Raw genomic sequence first — 21,844 nt, 5'->3', positions numbered from 1 at the left:
CTGCATTAAGGAAGGGGATACTGGAAAATCAGCATTCCCTTTCCATGGGACATCTGAGGCCAGGGATGGGAGGGGGTTGGATTGATGCTGATGTCATGCATCTGTGGAGATTTGTCCTGCTGACATGTGAGGGCTGGCCCAGCACATCCATCCCTTGCATAATATTTGGTGCCATTCATATTTTTCACACCATTCAACTGAAAACCATTTCTCTTATTGCAAACTATACCATTCTGTGTAGCTTAGCTTTTATTTCTTGAAAAATTGCTATTCCTTCCAAAAATATCAAGAGCTAAATTAATGAAAACTGTGTATAAAATATTATTAGAGGCATGAGACTGATCAGAACCCAAAACTCCTTAAATACCTAAGCTGAAGCAAGCTTACTTGGAAGCAAATCCCAATAAGTTCAGCATCATTTGGTAAGCTCAGCTGTATGAGAAAAAAATTGGTAGCTCACTCCTTCACTGTTCAACAATGTTAGGAAATGGTACTGGAACAGAATGCCTCTCCCTTTCTTCCAACTGAAAATGGAGCTCAGCATTGTCTCCATTGTCTTTTCTGTCCTGGCCTCCACCTGGTAGAATGAGCTCCCAGAAGAGGTCAGGACCCTGCCAGAGCTAAATAAATTCCGAAGGGCCTGCAAATGGGAGCTCTTCCGCCAGGCATTTGGTTGAGTTTGACCAAAACTATCAACATCTATGGTCCCCTGAACCCCTCTCCATAAAGCAAACATCTGGAACTGACCAGTCATGGGACCATTAAAATGTTGATGTTCAAACTGTTACAATGCTGATGTTGTTAAACCCTGTTCTCTTGTTATCACTGTCACTACCAAATTACTCTGTATTTTTCTTGTTGAGTCACAGGGGAGGGTGGTATATAAATATAATAAGGTAAAGGTAAAGGTATCCCCTGTGCAATCACCGAGTCATGTCTGACCCTTGGGGTGATGCCCTCTAGCGTTTTCATGGCAGACTCAATACGGGGTGGTTTGCCAGTGCCTTCCCCAGTCATTACCATTTACCCCCCCCAGCAAGCTGGGTACTCATTTTACTGACCTCGGAAGGATGGAAGGCTAAGTTAACCTTGAGCTGGCTGCTGGGATTGAACTCCCAGACTCATGGGCAGAGCTTTCAGACTGCATGTCTGCTGCCTTACCACTCTGGGCCACAAGAGGCTCAAACATAAATATAATAAATAAATATAAATACTGAATAGCATGAGTGACAAAATGAATCTTTTCCATATTTCACAAAGCAGACCTCAACACACTGACTCTTTTTGGCAGAAATCCTCTGGGTCTTGTCAAACAACAAAAGACAAGAAACATTTTAGAGCTATTCCTCTAACACCAACTCCGTATTACAACCAATTAATAAAGGAGGAATTGCCAGCAGTATCAAAGACGGCTGACATATCTAACCGTATCAACAATGATAACTGCATCCTGTCCACTTTTAAAATATGATCATCCACCATACAACCAAAGCCATCTCAGTTTCAGACCCAGACCTGAAATAAGACTGAAATGGGCCAATGTATCATCCAGGAATCCTACATCTGGGATGGCCTTCCCACCAAAACAGCAAATTGCTGTCTGGCCTGTATCTGGCTATGTCATCTTTCACCAATGAATGTTGTTAGTGCTGAGGTCTAATAACTGCTAAGGGGAAAACCCGTAGCCAATGAGGCATTAACAACTGGAAATGTTAATGTTTCAATGCCTTCTCCTTGCAAGATTTTAAAAGCCAGGATAGGCCTAGTTCCAGAACACAGGTGGCAGTTCTCACTCCTCAGCATCCATCAGCAAAACCAGTCTGAATCTGTCAATAGAAAACAGACATGCAGATATACTTGACACCTCAGGTATTGCATCTATTCTCAGTTTGGCCCCAATGTAGGAAAGGATGAATGAGATTTTATCAGCAAAGAACCTTGCAAGACCATCACAGATAACAATGATTTATGTGATTAGCTAGGTCAGACCAAGGTGTTTTCAAGTCATGAGCCACCTTGCACAGCTGAGCTGGGCAAGATTCAATGATGGTAGAGAAAACCCCTTTGCCACCATCACTGCCACCTCATAGACCTACAAATGGGCTTTATAGAGTATTCTGTCTGATTTGTCACAAGTACTCAACTTAATATCTCACAGTTCCCTTTTAAACTATGAAAGGACGGGGAGAGGCCAGAGTGTGGGAAAGGAAGCTGAGAAGCAACTTGTCTATAGCCCCAGTCTGTACAGCTACAAGAATCTCCAGAACTACTGGGTAAGATCTCACCTGGAATCCAATCGGATCCATTTGTCTGAAGATGTACAATCCTAAAAGGTCAATTGCCTTTACATGGAGGGGATAGCAAACTTAGTCATCTCTTTAGAAGACAGTGATCCAACCATTACATGGTCTAAACTTTCATTGCTCTGAGTAGATCACCAGCAAGCAGTTTGGATCAGAAAAGATGGTCCAGCTTTTTTACAAGTTGGGCCCATCAACCTGAGAAAGTCCTATGGTTTTCATGGTAACCACAGAGTTCTGAGCTTGGGCCTGACAAGGCAGCCATTGTAGATATATTGAAACTTTCGGGGGCAATCATCCTTGGAGACTTCAGCACCAAATCCACCTCTCTCAGTTCAGTCAAGCCAACAAGCTAGCTGGACCATAAACCAAGAGGATTGCTGATACTCAACGCAAGTTATATACAACCAAAGCTAGCCTGTCTCAGCACCTGGTATCTACTGACAGAGAATAGAACTATGATTTTCTACCCCATTCTCTGGTACAAGGTCTTTAAACTCAACTTGGACCAATTGTGCCAGACTAACTATATTGGATTCATCCCACCAAGTTTCAGTCAAGAAGGCCAAATACACTTTCTCTTCATACAAAATGCCAGATATTATAGAAATGTTATTTTTCAGAGATCTGGCATTGCACAACATTGCAAACAAAATAGGATCACATAAGAGAACCTCCATACCACATTTCTCCACATGGGAAAGAAATTGGACATTCAATGAATAACATCAATAATCATGACTGGTTTAATGAACCATCAGAGCTATCACCACACCAAGTCATTGATAACTCATATTACCTTTACAGGATTACACTACATTACTGTAAATGCAAGGAAATAAACCATTATTGTGCCGCTAGAGGAAAATTAATGATGTGGCTATAACAATGCAGTATGAAATATGCCACTCACATTGCATGTTCATAATCAGAAGACTAATTTCTCCCAATTGAACTTTAACACAATGACAATGAGTGCCATACACTTTAACATTTATTAAGCTTATATGGGTAAATAATCAAATATGCCTCAATTGTTGAGCATCCTTTATACCCAAGGCATACTTCAGAGGATATGGCTTGCAATTCACATACCTACAGACCGCCATGGACTAAATACCACCACGGACTAAATATCTGTACCCGCGGCGCCACGGACTAAATAAAGCACTAAGCCGTTCTGGGGCGGGATGTGTCCGGGATGAGGAAGGGTCCGGATTGGACCCTTCCTCAGGACAGACAATCGGAGGGACCAATTGGCAGGCGCGAAGTGCCTGACGATTGGTCCCTCTGATTCCCAGCCCCAGCAACTGCAAGCCGCATGCAGCGCAGCTTGCAGTTGCTCCCGGCCTCTCGCCACGTCAGCCCACCGCCTGAGGGAGCCTCCGGCAGCCGCACTTTGCGCGACTGCCGGAGGCTCCCTTGGGCGGCGGCCTGAATGCTAGCTCCCTACCCACCTCCTGAGTCAGGCCGCTCAGCCAAGCCGCCGCCAGGGCGTGGCGGGGGCGGGGCCGCGGTTGGCCGTCGCTGCTCCACAAAGCTGTCGGGGGTGCTGCGGCGGCCGCCATTGCCGAGCTCGGCCCGCCTGTGTCAGGGCCGTTAGAGCCCTGTCGCCTCCTCAGTCGCCGCCCGAAGTGCCGCCACAATGGGACATCGCCCCCTCGGCCCGCCCAGCCACTTCCGCCCACCGGAGGACGCCTCGGGACCGCCGCCGCTAGCAACACGCTTATGGAGCCCCCAGTGCCGGTGCCGCCGCCCTCCACCACGCCCTGCCAGCCTACCGCACTCCAGGTAGGCCGCGAGCCCCCGGCCCCACAGCACAAACCCAGCCTTGCCAAGCCAGCCCGCAGAGCCCCGCTGCCCTTATGGCCTGCCCTCCTAGCGCCCACTGCATTTTGACTGCAGTGGGCTTTTTTACTAGTACGTTCACAAAACTGAAGGAACAATTATGTAATTCTAATCAAATATTGCGTTATCACAGAAAATACTGCCTGCATATTTTGTATCACACATCAGTAGCTCTATTTGCAGCTATATTTTATTTGGAATAATGAAGTTTTCAAATGGATGGACTATTAACTTTTCCATGCTCAAAAAGGGAGAAAAATTAGTACTCCAGGGCCCATTATGCACGGCCGCCGAAACGGCGATTTCGGGTCACATGGAAAACGCGGAGGGGGAAGACGCGACGCATACCGGTTATACACGGGGCGGGGCGCGACGGCGGCAAAACCCAGAGTAACCGATTATGCATGCGCCGATCCGGGCGCCGCTTCTGGTTGCGCCCCGCTCACCCGGAAGCTGCGCTTTCTTCCGCGTTTCACTGACGTGGCTTTTTCGGCGGCATGCACCGAAGCTGCAGCCGGTTGCAGCCGGCTCCGTGCGTTATCCGTGATTTTAGTCGCCGCCATTCCACCCCGAATGTGCGCTAAAACCCCCGTGCATAATGGGTCCAATAGGGAACATGATTTTATTCACAACAGTTTGCCTTCAGAAAATGCAGTTCCACATTAGGATTTTCTTCCCAGCCAACATGTGTTTCTTGAGATTCTTCTGAAGCAAAATGTATACCTCCCTCTGTTGGCCTAAAGAATGATCTTCATATTATGTAAAGCGTTTCAGATAAAACAAGTTCCTTTTTCTAAAGTAGTATCTTAAGTATTTATAATGGCTCTTATTTGAAAACCAAAAACAACTTCAAAGAGTTACACAACAATCCAGTGCTAGTTTGAGGAAATATTTTGAATGACATATTTTGAAAAATAATTAGTTTTAGAAATGGATGTAGAGCATGAAGACTCTGCAGACATTGCTTTTTCACTTAATATAACCCAACACAGAATTAACAATGAATTAACCATGCACAACAAAACAGTGCAGTTCTAAATCTTCTCTCAGAAACAGGTCTCACTGTGGCTTCACAATGCAATCATAAACTGAGTCACACCTTTCTAAGCCCATTTACTTCAATGGGTTTAGAAGGGTGTGGCTATGCTTAGGATGGTACAATAAACATCTAAGGGAGTAGTCATCAGCTTGTAAATCCATTCAGAATAAATATGATGGCTCTCGCCTATACATATTGCACATCCTTTTCCTTTACTCCCGGCCAGATTGTGCCATCATAAAAATGCAGCCTGTGTACAATATATGTTTAATAGAAATAAATGATTTCTCTCTATTCAAGTAATTTAAAATTCATGTAACTTTAAAAGTTTATTTTACTACATTTTTACTTATGTGTGTATTTGGGGGAGGAAAGGTTAAATTGCTCAATCAAGAATAGACAAGAGCTGTCCACAGTGCTGAAAAGGAAAGTCTCTGCACTGTGGAGACTTGATGGTTTTCGTATTTCTACTATGAAAATTGAACTTTATGTATATCCGTATAAACATACTTTATCTGAATTAAAACTTAAAACAATGCACTGCAACATAATCAGAGAAGTCATTTCCTGCTGTTGTAATCTTATGTTAATTAAACCCTTTTTCAGAGTATACAACTAATCTAGATAAAATTATAAGCATAATCATATAAGCCACTGTGTCTTAAAGTACAATGACTATCAATTTCATGTCATGAAATTAGAACAGAATTTGCACATATTATATTCCCACATAGACATTACTGTAATATCAAGGAAAAGAGATGGAAACAATCTCAAACTCAGTAAAACTAGTTGTGTTTGAATGAAGATCACTGTTAATGGGTCTTAGAAGTAGACTACAGAATAGTAACTACAAGTTAACTTTTATTACAAAACATGTGTTTTACAGATCAATAGGCAAGTGTAAAGCTCAATTCTCCAATATCTTACTGGATTGAAACACTATAATAAATTTTACTGTACTGAACTGTGGAAGAAACCAATTAACTGTAGGCAATATTCATTTTTAGAATATATTTTTACTCTATCCAATACATGTTTACTGTGAAGATTCAAGAAGGTAGCCATGTTGGTCTGAAGCAGCAGGACAAATTTTGTGTACAGTAGCACCTTTAAGACCAACATAGCTTTATTCACGGTATGAGCTTCCATGTGCATGCACACTTCTTCAGATACAATGTAGAGGTGTGCATGCGCATGAAAGCTCATACCTTGAATAAAACTTTGTTGGTCTTAAAGGTACTACTGGACTCAAAATTTGTTCTACTCTGAAGTAAGTTCTACTATGTTCAGTGAGGTTTGTTACCAGGTTAGTATGCATGTGGTAGTGATCATAGATTCATTTTGGTTTCAGATACCACATCTTTATTCCTAAATAAATGACCGTTCTATACAATTGGTATAAACAAAATATTCTTCAGATGTGCTCTGTCATCTAAGTTCATTTGGTAGTAAAACTTCATATCCTTTTGTAGCAAATACTCTTCTAGTAGTACAACTAGATTTATTTAGAGCATTGAAAATGTGATATTATTGTAATTTTTAAAAAATGTTGATTTACTGAAAACTGGTGTTTAAAATGTGTTTGGTAAATTCGTTATAAATTCCAAGGGAAAAAGATACACAAATGCGTAAGTATTCCTACTGGAATTGCATTTTTTAAAAACTCAACATTCAGATTTCCCCACCACAAAAAAAGCCCTTTAAAATGTCATTTTTATGTAAATACAGTGTCTGTTCAGGGTATTTTATAGGTTAGGTCAATCAGCTCAATGACCTTGAATCTTAACCCACATATACTTCCTAGAGATGGGCTTCTGAATGAAGGATACAAATAAGGATTGATGGCCTAATTAAAAAATACTCTAAGAAGTAAATAAAGTTTGCCATATGATCATACCAGCCCCTTGCACATGGTGATATTTCCCTCTTTGAATATATTATGTGTAAAAACGCTGGAAAAATCTGAAGAAAAATATTTATTATGTCTTGATTACAGGATTTCTTTTTCTTTCTTTTTTTTAAAACACAAAACCCATAGTATTATATAGGAATAGAAGGCACCATTCAAATTCAAGGTTTTCCCTCCAGGGAAATATGGTCCTATGATTTCATTCCTATGCACACTTGCCTTGAAATAAATAACACAGTAGGACAATTCCAAATAAATATGCATGGGGGGGGGGGATTTGCACTTCTGAAGTGCAAATGTGTTTCTTCACAAGTAGATGGGTTGAGAAACCACATTTCACAAATGACTATATACAGAGTTGAATTTGGTTAATCATTGTCCATAACGTTTGTAACACGAACCTTATAGACGATGATTAACCAAATTCAACCCTGTATTTTCTTGGGGTTCTTTTTTAAAAACTTTTTAAAAAATTGTCAGGTCTGTATTTGTGTGTTAGATGTTTAGCAAAGCATAACCAAGGTGACTGATACCTTCACAGTTAATCATGTGATTCAGTGAGAGCGTATGGATTAGCATAGCATGCAGTTATTGGAGGACAGGTATCATAGCCCCTTCTGATTTGCATTAACAAATCACCTCTAAGGTAGGCAAAGCCTACCTAGTACATGCAGACTACTGTTTCCAGGCATCACAAGCAACAATGCAGGATATAAGCAGTTTCGGTTGTTATCTATTCAGTAAGAATGCATAAGTGCAGCCTGTTTAATTTCATAGAAATGCCCTTGAAACACAGGTAGCAGCAAGTCTCAGATTCTAAAGTGAAACATACCTGAATTTCTCTTGCGTGGTATACAATAATCAGACCAAGCAGAATGATTGTAGAGAGGCTAATAAGGCATTTTAGGGCTAATGAATACAGCGATTCCTGCAACAGAAAAATAAATGCTTTTTACATTGATCTCTCGTCCTTCAACCCAAACATCTCAGAGGAGAATATGGGCTATCTGTTGCAAGAAAAAATGCCAGTGGTGTAACAACAAACAAACAAAACAAGGAGTAAAACTCATTGTAGCAAATGAATTCAGTGCAAGAACAAGTGAATGCTTAAGGGCCCATCAAAGCAAAGGGGAGTGAATCAGCCGACAAAGTTACTTGCCAGCTTAGCCGAACAGCATGTCTTTTTCTTATTTACTTATACAACTCTAAAAGGCTTGTTGTGAAGGACCTGAATCCTCCCTACAAAGTATTTCAACAGTTGGTTTTTAAAAGGATCTTACCAAATGATCATTCCTCCCCCCTCCTCTGCCCTTTCAGCCGGTCTAACAAGGAGGCCAGGCTGGGCAGACGGCTGTGGCTGGAAGTGTCCGCATGCCAGAGTGTGGCAGGGCATTTGAGCGCCGGACACACCATTCATTGAGAAGACGAGGCTGCTTCGGGAGCACGGGACTCGGTGGCCTGCACAAGCAGGCAAGTGTCGGCCAGGCCCAGGGCAAGGGGCACAAGGGCAGGGGGGGCAGCGAGGCCGCCGGTGGCCAAGAGCAAGGAGGAGAGACTGCAAGTGCTGGCCGACAACCGGGGGAAAGGCGGCCAGCGGGACCGTGCCTGGGGAGCCAGCGGAGCGAAGGCAAGCCGGGGCTGTCTCGCCGGCGAGCCTCACTGGTGAACTTGGCGCGCTCCGGAGGCGCCGAGCCGCCTGGGCAGGAAAAGGCGAGCGAAGCCAGGGGCACTTGGCCGGGCGGTGCCGGGAGACTTGCCCAGCAGGGAGGCGAGGCGAGGCGGCCGGAGGGCAAGCGGGGCGCGACGCGGCGCGGCGCGGGGCTACCTTGGTGTAGGCGCCCCAGGAGAGCTCGGTCTCGATGACCATGACCACGATGCCGAACATGCCGAAGATGAGCGCGTAGTCGCTGAGGCGCTTGCGCTTCTCGAAGAGCGCCCGGCGGTGGCCCAACTTGTAGCCGATGTTCTGATTCTTCTTCTTGCTGGACTTGCTGCCGCTGTTGGTCTGGCTGCCGCCGCCGCCGCCGCCGGAGCCGTAGAGCGCCAAGTTGTTGGAGTTGTTGTGCTCGGGCTTGGACACCACGATCTCCGGGCCGGCGCCGGCCGAGGCGGCCAGCGAGGCACTGGGGCTCGAGTGCGGCGGCGGCGGCGGCGGCGGCTGGGCTTGGGGCTGCAGCGGCTGCGACTCGGAGTCCAGCTCGTGGAGGTTCCTGCGGGACGAGCTCAGGTTGCTGAGAGGACGCATGACGCCGCCGTTGTACCTGCAGCTGCTCATGGCTATTTCCGTGAAGGGGTTGCTCTCCCGCCGCTGCTGCTGCTGCTGGCTATGGCACTGGTGGCACTGCGCGTGGGGGGGCTGGGCGTAGTGGGGGGGCTGCCGGGACGACGAACTGGCATGGCTGGAAGGGCTCAGCTCGCTCACGTTGAGCTGGCTGCCCTGGCGGGAGGAGGCTGCCGAGCACGAGAGCGGCGAGGAGCGAGTCCGGAAAGCACCTGCCCGCGGCGACGAAGTGCGGAGCAGCAGCGGCAGGTTATCGCCCGCGGCAGCCGCAGCCCCGTAAAAGGCGCAGTGGTTGCACTGGAGGCATGGGCTGGACTGCTGCTGCGCCGCCGCCGCCGCCTTCTCTTGGCTGGCTGGCTGTGGCTGGTAATGCGGGTGTGGGCGCTGCTGCTGCTGCTGCTGCTGCTGCTGCTGCTCTGAGCAGAAGCCCGGCTGGAACTGCAATGGTGTTTCCATGTCAGAGCTGTTAAAGCTGCAGGAGGACCGGGCGCTGGTGCACCCTGCGCAATGCGTTCTGGGCGGCAGAGGGGAGTCCTGTTGCCGCCACGACGGGCCCATCCCGGCTCCCGTAGAATCCGGGCGGTGAGTCCGATTGGTCGGGCGTACCAAAACAACGGGCATCACGTCACCTGCAAGGGGAGGGGGGAGGGAAGCTGCAGCGTGAGAAGAAGCGCGCGCGGAGGGGAGGGGCAGCGCGAGAGAATCCCAGGAGCTGCGCGTGCCACTGCTGGTCCCAGTGACGCCTAGCCCCAGTGGGCGCGCGCCGCATCGTCTCCTTCTACCGCCCCCCCCCGCCCGCTCGCAACTCTCTATCAGCCCAAGGGGGATTCCACCTGCCACCGCCAGACACTCGTTGCGGTGCAGTCGGGGAGGGAGGAGGAGGAAGAGGGGAGCTGTCAACACCAGCACCTCCCGCTGCTGCTGCTGCAAGCGCTGCTCGGTCAGGTAAGGGTTATTTCGCTCCCCCCAGCCTCAATCCGGAGGCCTCCAGGGCGCTTAAAGCGGGGTTTCCCCCTCCAAGTAATGACTAAAGCAATCGTCGAAGCCCTTCTCAGTTTACTCACTGATAGGTAGCCCCCTCCCCAGTGCGCGAGGATGGTGGTCTCATAGTGGCAGCTCCACAGTCCCCCGGGAGGGCATGTCTAAGAGCGCGGCACCTACGTGTGCAGCCCATGAAGCCCCCCCCCCCTCCTGCAGGCCCGCCAAGGGTGGCTGTGACGTGCATGTAAGCACTTGGGGAGGCTTCGCAGGGGCAGGGATTCATGACTGTTTCTCGCTGACACGACCCCGAGCACCCCTTGCCTCAAGGGGCCCAAGCCCCGAGGAATTCAATCCGATCCTGGCTGGGAATCGGCAGGTATGGCTGGCCACGGGTGAAAACTGCTTTCGGTGTGATGTAATTGGGGGTTACCTCTTGGTAACGAACAACCAAACAAACCAAAACCCCTCTGGAAAGGATGCCGGCGGTGGAGCCCCGCAATCCTCCAAGCACCTGGCCCTGTCTCGTTTGCTCGTCGCGCTCAAGGGTACCCTTCGCCCCAAGGCAATTTGGGTGAGGGAAGCAGTCCTCCAAGGTCTCGCGCCGGAGCCCTTCCCTTGGAAATGCGCAGAAGGGCTCCGGAGGAAGAGGCTCGAGGACCGCGGCCGGCCGGGAGTGCCGAGGAAAGCTTGGAAGAGGATTCCCGGCTCTGAACAAAGGGAAATCCCGGAATGCCAGCGAGGAAAGGCGGCGCGGGCGGGGCGGGCGGAGGCGTTGGCGCGGGAAGGGGGGGTGTCTGTAACCCTTGAAGGACAGCTCGGCCAGAGAGGGCTGTGGGCGCGGCGCGAGGAGGAGGAGGAGGAGGAGGAGGAGGAGGCGGGGTGGCCTTGTCGGGGCCCCGCCGTCTCTGGCCGGGGAGCGGCGCTGCCTGTAGCTGGGCGCGGGGAAGCCCTGGCTGGCGCAGGGAGAGCGCGGGGGAGGGGGAGGCTCCGGGCGGGGTTCCCCCGACTCAGGGAGCGCGCCGCCGCCGCTCACGTCGCCGCTTTCTCCGAAGCATTGCCGAGGGTGGGGGCGCCTCTCCGGGCCGGCCTCTCTCCGGGCGCCCTCGGGAGGTGGGTCCGCTGCCAGGGCCCACGGGGAAGGAGCTGTCCAGCCGGGCAAATCCGGGCGAGGCGCCTTGGCCGCCGCGCGCCGGGGCTTCCCCTTCGCCTCCCGCGCTGGGACCCTGCAAGGCAGACACACACACACAAGTCCGCCGTCAGCCATGGTCGTGCGGCGGAGGCAGTCGCGAAAGCCACCGAGGCCGAGCGAGAGAGGGGAAGCTCGGGGAGCGCTTCCGACTGAGGCGCTGGGGGACAGCGAGAGAACGAGGAGCGGCCGGGAAGCACAGCCACGGCAGAACCGCTGCTTGCCAGCCGGCCTGCCTGTCTTTATTTCAAAGCGGAAGACACGCCGGCTGCTCGCTCGCTCTGCACACTCACTCACACACACACACACACACACTCACACTCACACACAGAGAGACAGAGAGAGACAGACAGTCAGACGGTGATGTGGACGGCGAGGGGAAAATCTTTTTGTTCAGGGATGTCTTCTGGGACGAGGGTTAGGAGAACAAGAGGGACGTTCAGTTATTGTAGCTTTGCGTTTTCGTATTTCAGTTTTAAATCTGGTTTTACAACATGTTATTAATTTTATTGTTCTTGGGCTTGCGGAGAGAAATAAACAAAGAAAGGCTGGTCTCAGTCTCAATTCATGCCCTAAATCCATCTTTTTTGCTCGTTATTAGTGCCTTTCGGTGGATTGTTAAGGTAAAATGACATCCATTGGGAAATGGCTTGATCTGATTCTGTATGGAAATCGTGCACCATTATAGATACAGGGGCTGTGTGTCATGCAGTTCTTTGGATGGACCACTATAGTACACATGTAAAAATATATCCCCCTCTTCTCCATTTGCATCACCTTCACTGCATGACAAGACTACAGGTTCCTTTGTGGTACCAAGGGACTACACTCTAATAAGCATGGGTAAAACTTTGCCATTTGTGCAACCAGCCTGGATTAATTCAACCATGCTGTATAAGCTCAGTTCTTTAGCTCTGTCACGGCTTAGTACAAACAAGTTCTCAGCATGTGCCTAAGGTTAAATACAGGGGTGTACTCTTGAAGTCACAATATGTCCTATCCATCAGTACTTCTCAAATGATGGCTGTGAAATGGAAAGTCTAGTTCATAATCCACAAGATTGGGTCAGGACTTTTTATTCTTTAATCCTTTAAATGCCTTTAGTACAGTTAAACCCCAGGTGAATTGTTAGTTTCCAATTTCAGTCTTTCCCCCTCAGTTTTGAAATGCACGTGTGAAACTTAGAGTTTTACCATTAGTATCTGTATTTTATTTTATTAGATTTTATACTGCCCTTCCATATGGCTCAGGGCAGTTTACATATAACGTCACCGGGGGGGGGGGGGATCTAACATATAATATAGTTATATGTTATGTATTTTGGATCACTAAAACCTTAGTTTGAAATGTCAATGGGAGATTTGTGGCTTCTTTAAAAAAGAAATCTGCTGGCAGAGACTGCCAAATCATCAAAAGATTTGTACGACAGGGACACTCCTAATGGGTCATCAGATGCCAAACAGTGAAACAAGATCATTGTCATTAAGTAATTGAATTTCTGACTTGGATCCAGTTTCCTGACATTCTATTCTGCAGCGACCCTAAAGTTGATCACCTGCTACCATTTTGTCTTTTTTTCCCCAGAGCTTTGTAATGAATAATTCATTTAAACGGATCCCAAAGGGACTATAATGTGCCTGCTGAACAAATTCTTTTTTAACTTACAGAAAGAAAACCTCCTAAACCCCAAAAGTGATTCTTATAGTACAGCTATGCCATTTGGAACACCAATAGCAATCATAGTTCCATTAACTAGACTTGTTCTGAATTGCAAAAGAACATAGAGACAACTTTCTTAGGATATCTGCAACTCCAAATTAAATCTTGCAAGAATTTACGTGACTTGTGTGCCTTTTAATTGTGTATGCAAGTTATATATTTTGCAGTGTGATCAGAAGCAAAATTATATTGTATCCATAGATTTAATGGATTCACAAGGGTGTAACTTTACTTAAGACTGTTAACCAAGTTATTTATAAAGAATCTTTATCACTTATTGTTTCTGTATGATCAATATTTTGGCTTCATTGAAAATAAACCAGAATATTAGGTTCTCACAAATATTATAATGTTGAAGTTAGCATTGCTGTCATTCATAAACAACCCATTACAAGATTAATGTAATAGCCTGAAAAATCAGTACTCTTTTAGTTTAAATGCAGTTCTACAGTCTTCGGAATAATGATTTACAATACAATATGGATGGTTAATTGGATTTTTAATAGTCTAAATTTTAAATACTTTTACTTTATATTAGAAAGGTATTTTATTTATGAGTTTAAAATATCCTTATATTTGAAAGAGAAAGTTTATTTTGTGACTAATCTCTAACATAATATTGCATAATAAATTAGAAATTATTGCACAATTTAAAATACACAAATATTTTTAAAATGTATTTATTTTACTATAGAAATCACATTATCTAGATCAATTATATACTAATCAAAAAGAAATTTAACCTCATTGTTTTGACTGGAGAGGTCTGTGGTACATAGTTGTTCAGCATGCCAACTCAGAGCCTAATTTATATAAATCAAATCTGCATTATAAACAGTTCTGAAAGGTCAATATATATCATATACAACAACAGGATCAGTGTAACAAAATGATTAATAAATCTTAAATTTTAATTTCCACAATCTGCTTCTGCTTCACTTTCATTAAAATTAAACTTTAAAATTCTAATCAATTTCAGTGAATATTTTGCATATTTCACCCTGAGCTTTAAATAGAAATAAGATAAATAATTGGATGTGATAGTTATGGGGTTTTATTAGCATTTGCAACATTCCTGTTCTATTCTAAAAGTTTTCCTGAGATTTATACATAGGTGTGTTGTTATTGTGCATGTCAAATTCAGCTGGTTGTCCTTAGGAAAGCTTTCACTTACATTCAATATCAAAATATACTAGCTTCCACAAATCCATGTATGAGCTATGGACATCTTATTACTTCACATTTTAGTACATATTTCTAACTATTGTTTTGCTGAATTACAGACAAACCCATTAAGCCAATGAAAATGGAATATGCCAATATGTTACAAAAGACACAGTCCACAGTCCACGCAAATTATAGCTGACATTTTAATTCTATAGTTATTGGCTGGTATTTCTAACTATTCAGGACTTTATGTGCACAAAATTTTGGGCAAAAATGCTTCTTGAATAGCAGTATAACCCCATGTCACATGACAAACCACTTTTAAAATAAAGGAGACATTCAAAGGTCTTTTGCAAATGGGAAAGTGGTTTAACATTCTGTATACTTAATACATTAAATATCTAGTGGCAAACCTGTGTATGGAACAAAGAACCCCTTGAGATCTTGAATGAGACAGGCACGATCACCTTTTGGACTGTTGATGAACATATCCAATATGATCAGCTTCTTCTAACCTTTTACTTCTTATCATAAAAGGAAACTTGTATAACACTCTCCAAACATTTGTTTTGGCATGAATATCTATAGATATATTGCAAACAGAAAACAATGGATAAAACAGAGACCTTGACAATCTGGGTAATTACTAAAGTTGCTACTAGGTAATCATAGATCTAATTCTGAATATGCCTCTGGATGTACATTGTTAGATCCAGATATTAAGTACATGCACAATAAAGAAAAGGAATAAAAAAGTTGTAAAATACTAAGATCTCACAGGATGTTATCAGGCCCAAAATGGCCAACTCTCGTAATCCAAAATGGCTATCGCAGCTTCATTTCAATGTGGCAGGAAAATTGGCAAAAGAAGCCATGAGTAGGCAGACAAGGTGAGGCAAGGAGGGTAGAAGTAAGGGTAGAAATTGGAGCAAAGAGGGAAAATGGAGTCTAGAGGGAGTAAAGAAAATGGAGTAAAGAAAACAGATTGAAAGCTACAAGTGAACGTGGCAAATGGGAAGATGATCAGGTGATGGGAATGAGTGCAGGAACCAGAAAAAAAGATCAAAGTGAGAGCTGTGATGGGGAGGGAAGGGGGTGGGAAACAATGGAGATGGATTGGGAAGGATGACCAGCTGGATGGAACACATATGTGGGAATAAGACTTATTTCTGGGTAGACCTGCTTCGGGTTGCTGTCATACTTAGCTAAATTACTTCTTTTGCTTCCCATTGCAGAGTATAGCAAGTGCTTTCCCACACAATCTGGGAATATGCTTAGATCCCTTATGATGTCACTGAGGAGTCTGGAAGGCACACTCCATTAATGAAGGCAGGCAGCATTTGATGAACTTCTAATTTTGCCATTTCTAGAGTCAGCTTAGTTTGTCAATATGGCTGGGTGAAACCTGGGTCAAGTCTGCATGGGGCTTTTTATCCTCTCCCAGCCTGAATAAACTCCCCTCTGCACTGAATTTGATTTCCATTTTGATTTGGGGCACTTTTAAATTTTTCTTCTGCAACATACATGATTGATACATGGTGATCCTACCTTTCCCTCTCAATATCCAGGAGCAGATATAAGTCACTATATTTGAAAAAACGCTTTTGAAAGCCACCAGTATAAGTGTAGATTTCTGCTTTTTGCAAATTAACATCCTGCTCTGTGCCTGCAACACTGACATAGCAAAGCAGTCTTCCCTGACTGGCCAGGGTGTAAGTTCCAAGAATTCCTGGTTCCCAGTTGCAAGGCTTTCCTCCCTGTTTTAAAGATACTGCACTCCAGAAGCCCACACTTCTCTCAGCGGAGATCTGCCTCGTTCTCTGAGAGGCCGCTGCTGGCTCAGGAGACAAAAGAGAAGAAATAAAATACTAATGGACTGTACCCTCCCCCCGCTAGTTCAGAAAAATAAACAAAGCAGCTTTGTGACCACCATTCCCCCCCCCCCCCCGAATATCCCTAATCAAGTGCAGAAAGCTTTCTTTCTCCATTTGGAGGGGGGAGGAAAGAGGAAGACCCGGGTTCAAATCAATCTGAATTCAGCAGGATTGACAATGGAAAAAACAAAGTAAGTGCAGAATCAGCCCTGGACTGCTTAAAAAAATTGTGAATACCCTAGAAACAAGCAGTTGAACCCTTTCAGTGTGCGAATCCTCTCCTGTGAATAACTAAGAATAGTTTTGCTTTATATTTTGACTGAAGAAATATATTATTATTTACATTGATTTCATAGAATTAGAGCTCCCAAGATAAGACTGGAAAAAGTCCGGGAAGGGATCAAACCCACCATCGATTTTGATTTAAAAAATAAGGAAACTAAAAACCCAACGATAATGTAGGGGCTTTCAATCACACTATATTAATAACATTGCATATGGTCACTGCTGAAAAGGTCTGGAAAAAATATTTGAATTTCTTAGAAGCAATACATGTACCATACTGAGAAAAAAGTTACATTTAGATGTCATTATCAGTTCTGAAGTTTCTGTATTGTCAGTCCAGGCTGGAAGTATTAAAATTCCAAATGGTTCTTCAAAGGGCAAAGTAGTAAACAGAAATGTGAATTGCTTTTGTAAACATGTCTTTATTTCCCTGGCTATTTAGAACTCTTAAACCACCTAGAAGACAAACATGGCAGCATAAATTAATCTTTGTGTAACAAAGCTTTCGTGTTCTAGTGTGGAAAGTACAGAGGACAGTATTTCCAGTTGGTCAATTAATTCAGTGCTCTGCTCTCTTCTGAACATGAAGAGGGTTTCAGTGACAACTAAATAAAAGACATCACTATACTGCTTTGGTAAATAACATTATATAAAATTACTTACATAGGACCACATAACGGTCCGTGGGCTGATCATCTTTAAGCTCTGATTCATCAGTGCTCTTGCAGTGGTTTGAGAGCTGGACTGACTAGTTTAGGAAGCACACTCCTAAGCTAGTCTATTCAGAAGTAAGTCCCATTTCATTCAATGAGGCTTACTTCCAGCAAAGGTTTTTTTTTAATTGCAGCCGTGTAGATTCAGTACGTTACATTTTTTAGCTTTTTGCATCTGTAATACATACTCAACCTGACCGTGGATCTCAACTATATGTCCACTTGCCACAGTTCTGGCATTAGAATAAGCATCCATAAAATCCCTGGAAAGAATTTCATCAGTACTAAGCAATTTTATGTATATGGGATGGCAAATTTTGATTCACTAAAAGTTTTATAGCCTCATTTTTCATAATTTAATGGCAAGGTTCTTCTTAAAACAAACAATTATAGAGAGAGAATGTGGCTTGCAGAAAACTCTAAAAGCATTCTATACGCTAGTATGATCAGGCAACATGGTTGGAAAAATTAGTTATATAACATATTTTGTCCTCGATAGCAGAATAATAGTCCATGGAATACTGTTTCAAACAATATTGGTACAGTTTCCCTTCAGTTTTTTGTAATGTTTTCTTATATTAAAGAACACATTGTTAAAGCAATGTTATTTTGAGTCAATTATAATCGTAATAATAATTTTCTTCTTATAACCTGCCGTTTCACATTAGGCTTAGGGCAGGTAACATCAAAATTAGCTACATTCAGTTCAGTACATTCAGATAAATTATCTTAACCTTGGTTCCTCTTAATATTTGTGAAACTGGCTAGGGGATGGAGCAGGTCTGGGGTGTCTGAGTTGGAATAGGGCCAATCAGGGTACTGGCCGCACCCTGATTGCCCCGGCCTCAATGCAGCCTGCACTCCCTGGCTGGCCGCAGCCTGGACACAGCCAAGCCTATCTTCCTTGCCTCCTGCATGTGCTACGCCCCACCTGGCCGTGGCTGGCTGCCAGGACACACAACGACTGTGGCCGGGAGAAGGCTGTAATGGGAGAAGATGGCAGTGTCCGCCAGGAAAGGGCAGCATGGCCACCAGCAGCGGCATGCCGCTGCTGCGCACCAATTCTGCGGGAGCCAGTGGCCATGCCACAGCAGACCACCAGGATGGGCCCCCAGAGCCCACCTGAAGCTGCCATCGCCCGCAAAGAGGCTTCCATGGAAGTCGCACCCATGGACACCAGGACAATGCACCCATGCCCGCAAGGAGACGGCCGTGCATCCACCGGCCAGCTCCCCCCTCCATCTGCACCCAAGATTTGGTCACGCCCTCAAGGATAGACCACCGGCCGCAGCACAATACACAAAGCGACAGCGGCTCCAGCGAGGACATGGAGGGCATGCTGTTGATACACAGCCATGGAAGCCTGCCCAAGGGCTCTAACGCCACCCAGAGGACATGTAGGACCCGTGTCGAGGACCATGCGGAGGCCGCCGCTGGCATCCCACACTCTCTGACTCCACTCTGCAATGAGCACCCCTCCCTCACAGTAAGCACAGCCCCTCTTCACCCTTTGAAAACGCTGCTTCCCCCCACAACCCCTGTCCCGCTAGCTCCTGTGCCTATTATCCTCGGCTTTCACCTAGTTTCACAATAAAATGAATTACATGAAACTTGTTTAGGTTTTTAATTTAAATTAGATTCATTATAGTTAAAAACCTGGTGCACATGAAACGGTCTTAGGTGTAAGTCCATTGTATGAAGTGCCTTGAATAGGCCTTAGTGTGTTGTACTGTTATAGTAGTTGGTATGTACCACTCTTAATCCTAAACTTTTGATAAACTTTACTATCAGTTCTTAGGACTGAACCTCTGCCATTGGCTATGGTCTGTTCAAAGCTTTATGTTTCAGATGTGACAATTACCTTTTCTGCATTATGTCTTGGATCTGGTTGTACAAGATTGCATGAAGAATGGAGTATTCAAGTAGTAATGTACTAAGCATGCCTGTTCATTTACCAAAAGGCAACTTCAGAATTAGGTAGTGTTGCCATTAAATAATCAATTGATATATTAAATCTCATCCGATCTCTTGGTTGTCAGTTCCACATAAAATTATTTGGAAGAACAAAGCCTGCAGTGTTCTGGATAAGTGTCAGGCCTGTCAACTTCAAGAGATGCAGCTGTTAAATGATTGCCGGTTTAGAAGTATTTTCCAGCATTTGCTTGTGCTCATTATTAATTCAATGGAGTCATTTTAGCTTTGGCAAGTTCTCTTTTGCATGGTTCAAGAGGAAAATAGCTTTTGAATAATTTGTTGCATCATACCAACTTCTACATTTTTTTAAAAAGTTATATTTGAATGCTTTGAATATAAATACAGAGGTGTATTGTTGGCTTATGAGCCTCTTGTGGCGCAGAGTGGTAAGGCAGCAACATGCTGTCTGAAGCTGTCTGCCCATGAGGTTGGGAGTTTGATCCCAGCAGCCGGCTCAAGGTTGACTCAGCCTTCCATCCTTCCGAGGTCGGTAAAATGAGTACCCAGCTTGCTGGGGGGTAAACGGTAATGACTGGGGAAGGCACTGGCAAACCACCCCGTATTGAGTCTGCCATGAAAACGCTAGAGGGCGTCACCCCAAGGGTCAGACATGACCCGGTGCTTGCACAGGGGATACCTTTGCCTTTACCTTTATTGTTGGCTTAATGGGTCATTTTAAAAGCCCATATATAAAATGTTCAAATAAGTTTTCTTACAAAATGAATGTCTATATGATATTCCTCTTATTTATATGATATTCCTCTTATCTCATCCAAATGGCTTTTAGAGCTGTCAAGGAAAGAATGTCAGATGTCTTCACAGGAAGAGAAGGAATTTGTGTAAAGCAGTGGTCCCCAACCTTTCTGTGGTTGGAGACCGGCAGGGCATCGGGGAGCGGCCCGCGGGCCGCGCGGGCCACGCCCATGCATCGGCCGCGCCCGCGGGCCGTGCCCACACATTGCGCACGGCCGGCCCTGATTCCCTCTCCCCGCCCTCCCGCAGTAAGAAGCTTCCCGGGCCGCAAGCTTGCGGCCTGGGAAGTTTTTTACTGCGGGGGGGCGGGGAGAGGGAGCCGCGGCCCGGCGCCATGGCCTTCGCAGCCCGGCACCGGGCCGCGGCCCGCAGGTTGGGGACCACTGGTGTAAAGGACGCTCAGCCATGTATTCCTCCTACCCACCACTATCTGTTTTGTTAAAGGTAGTGATTTAATTCTGTTCTCCATTTTTAAACATCATTAAGAATGAAGAATGATATATATTTATTGAGAGTGAAAAATATGTGGCTGCTGGCAACCAGAGTCCATCATGTGAATGTACTTATTCAAAAAGCCAACCACAAATGTATTTTAGATACATAATTCACTATTCAATCAAACACTACCATAGATTCCAGTAGAGACGGGGAACAAACAAATGAGGAGACAATTTACTCAATATGACCGTACTTTAATGTGATCATTTTGGTTCTATGATACATCTGATGCGCAAGTTGTTCTTAATAATGCTGCATTATTTTTATTTTATGCATTTTTATACACAGAAATACATTTATATATATGTACATTCCTACTAGTTTTAACACATACAAAATGATTTTATACTGATTTAGGCTAGGTGACAGTATTTACTGTTTGCTGTGGTGTTCAGCTCAATCTTGAGGTACAGATAGGGAATATTATTAGCAAAGTTATATATTTTCGAAGAGCCTCTTGTGGCGCAGAGTGGTAAGTGGCAGAAATGCTATCTGAAGCTTTCTGTCCATGAGGTTGGGAGTTCGATCCCAGCAGCTGGCTCAAGGTTGATTCAGCCTTCCATCCTTCTGAGGTTGGTAAAATGAGTACCCAGCTTGCTGCTGGGGGGTAAACGGTAATGACTGAGGAAGACACTGGCAAGGCCACCCTGTATTGAGTCTGCCATGAAAATGCTGGAGGGCGTCACCCCAAGGGTCAGACATGACTCGGTGCTTGCACAGGGGATACCTTTACCTTTATGCTTACATTTATTTAATGCTAAAATGTTGCTTTATTATAACAAATTACATTAAATGCCATGGCTACATCCTCCAATACAAAGTGTGACCCACATAAACTATTTGTCCTATGATGGGTCTTACAATGGCATGAATTGCATTTTACTGTTGTTGGAATTCTTTTCTGCCTTTGGACTTTTGTGGGGGGAGTCTTTACCCTATCTGTTCTATTGTTGCATGTTTACAATTAGTGTAATAATGTTTAAATCAAGTAGGATCATATCTGTTCAACACAACATTGGATCTTCCATATACAATCTGACAGTCATAAAGATTTAGATATGTATTTCTACAGAGTGATTTGGGACCTAACAAATAAAAAAATGTGGTCTCGGCAGTCCTAGAAAAATATTTAATCTATGTAATCTTGAAGGTGTCTGTTTCCTGGATACTTTCTCCCTTCCAAGTTCACCTGAAACACAGTCCAGACATTAGGACCGCTCAACACAGACTTGGTTCTTCATCCCATCCACCCCCACCATAAAGAATAAGTTTGTAATACAGAGCCATCTGTATATATCTGATCAAAATCCTAAA

At 44.9% G+C, this 21,844-nt stretch overlaps 1 protein-coding gene and 1 long non-coding RNA gene across 2 annotated transcripts in view; one reads left to right on the top strand and one right to left on the bottom strand.

The window, feature by feature from the left end:
- Positions 1 to 10,064, bottom strand: part of KCNN2 (potassium calcium-activated channel subfamily N member 2) — a 99,347-nt gene extending 89,283 nt beyond the window's left edge. Inside the window, exons 1-2 of the mRNA XM_077344319.1 lie at positions 8,925 to 10,064; positions 7,932 to 8,027 (exon numbers count right to left, since the gene is read on the bottom strand). Coding sequence (XP_077200434.1) covers positions 7,932 to 8,027; positions 8,925 to 10,001 — 1,173 coding nt within the window. The 5' untranslated portion in view covers positions 10,002 to 10,064. The remainder of the gene's footprint in view (positions 1 to 7,931; positions 8,028 to 8,924) is intronic.
- Positions 9,993 to 21,844, top strand: part of LOC143840900 (uncharacterized) — a 182,295-nt gene continuing 170,443 nt past the window's right edge. The window contains exon 1 of the long non-coding RNA XR_013232469.1: positions 9,993 to 10,325. This is a non-coding gene — a long non-coding RNA (uncharacterized LOC143840900). The remainder of the gene's footprint in view (positions 10,326 to 21,844) is intronic.

Source organism: Paroedura picta, chromosome 7 (assembly GCF_049243985.1).
Source record: "Paroedura picta isolate Pp20150507F chromosome 7, Ppicta_v3.0, whole genome shotgun sequence".
Taxonomy (NCBI): Eukaryota; Metazoa; Chordata; class Lepidosauria; order Squamata; family Gekkonidae; genus Paroedura; species Paroedura picta.
Note: the sequence above shows the minus strand (reverse complement) of the source record. Positions and strands in the feature narration are given on the sequence as shown.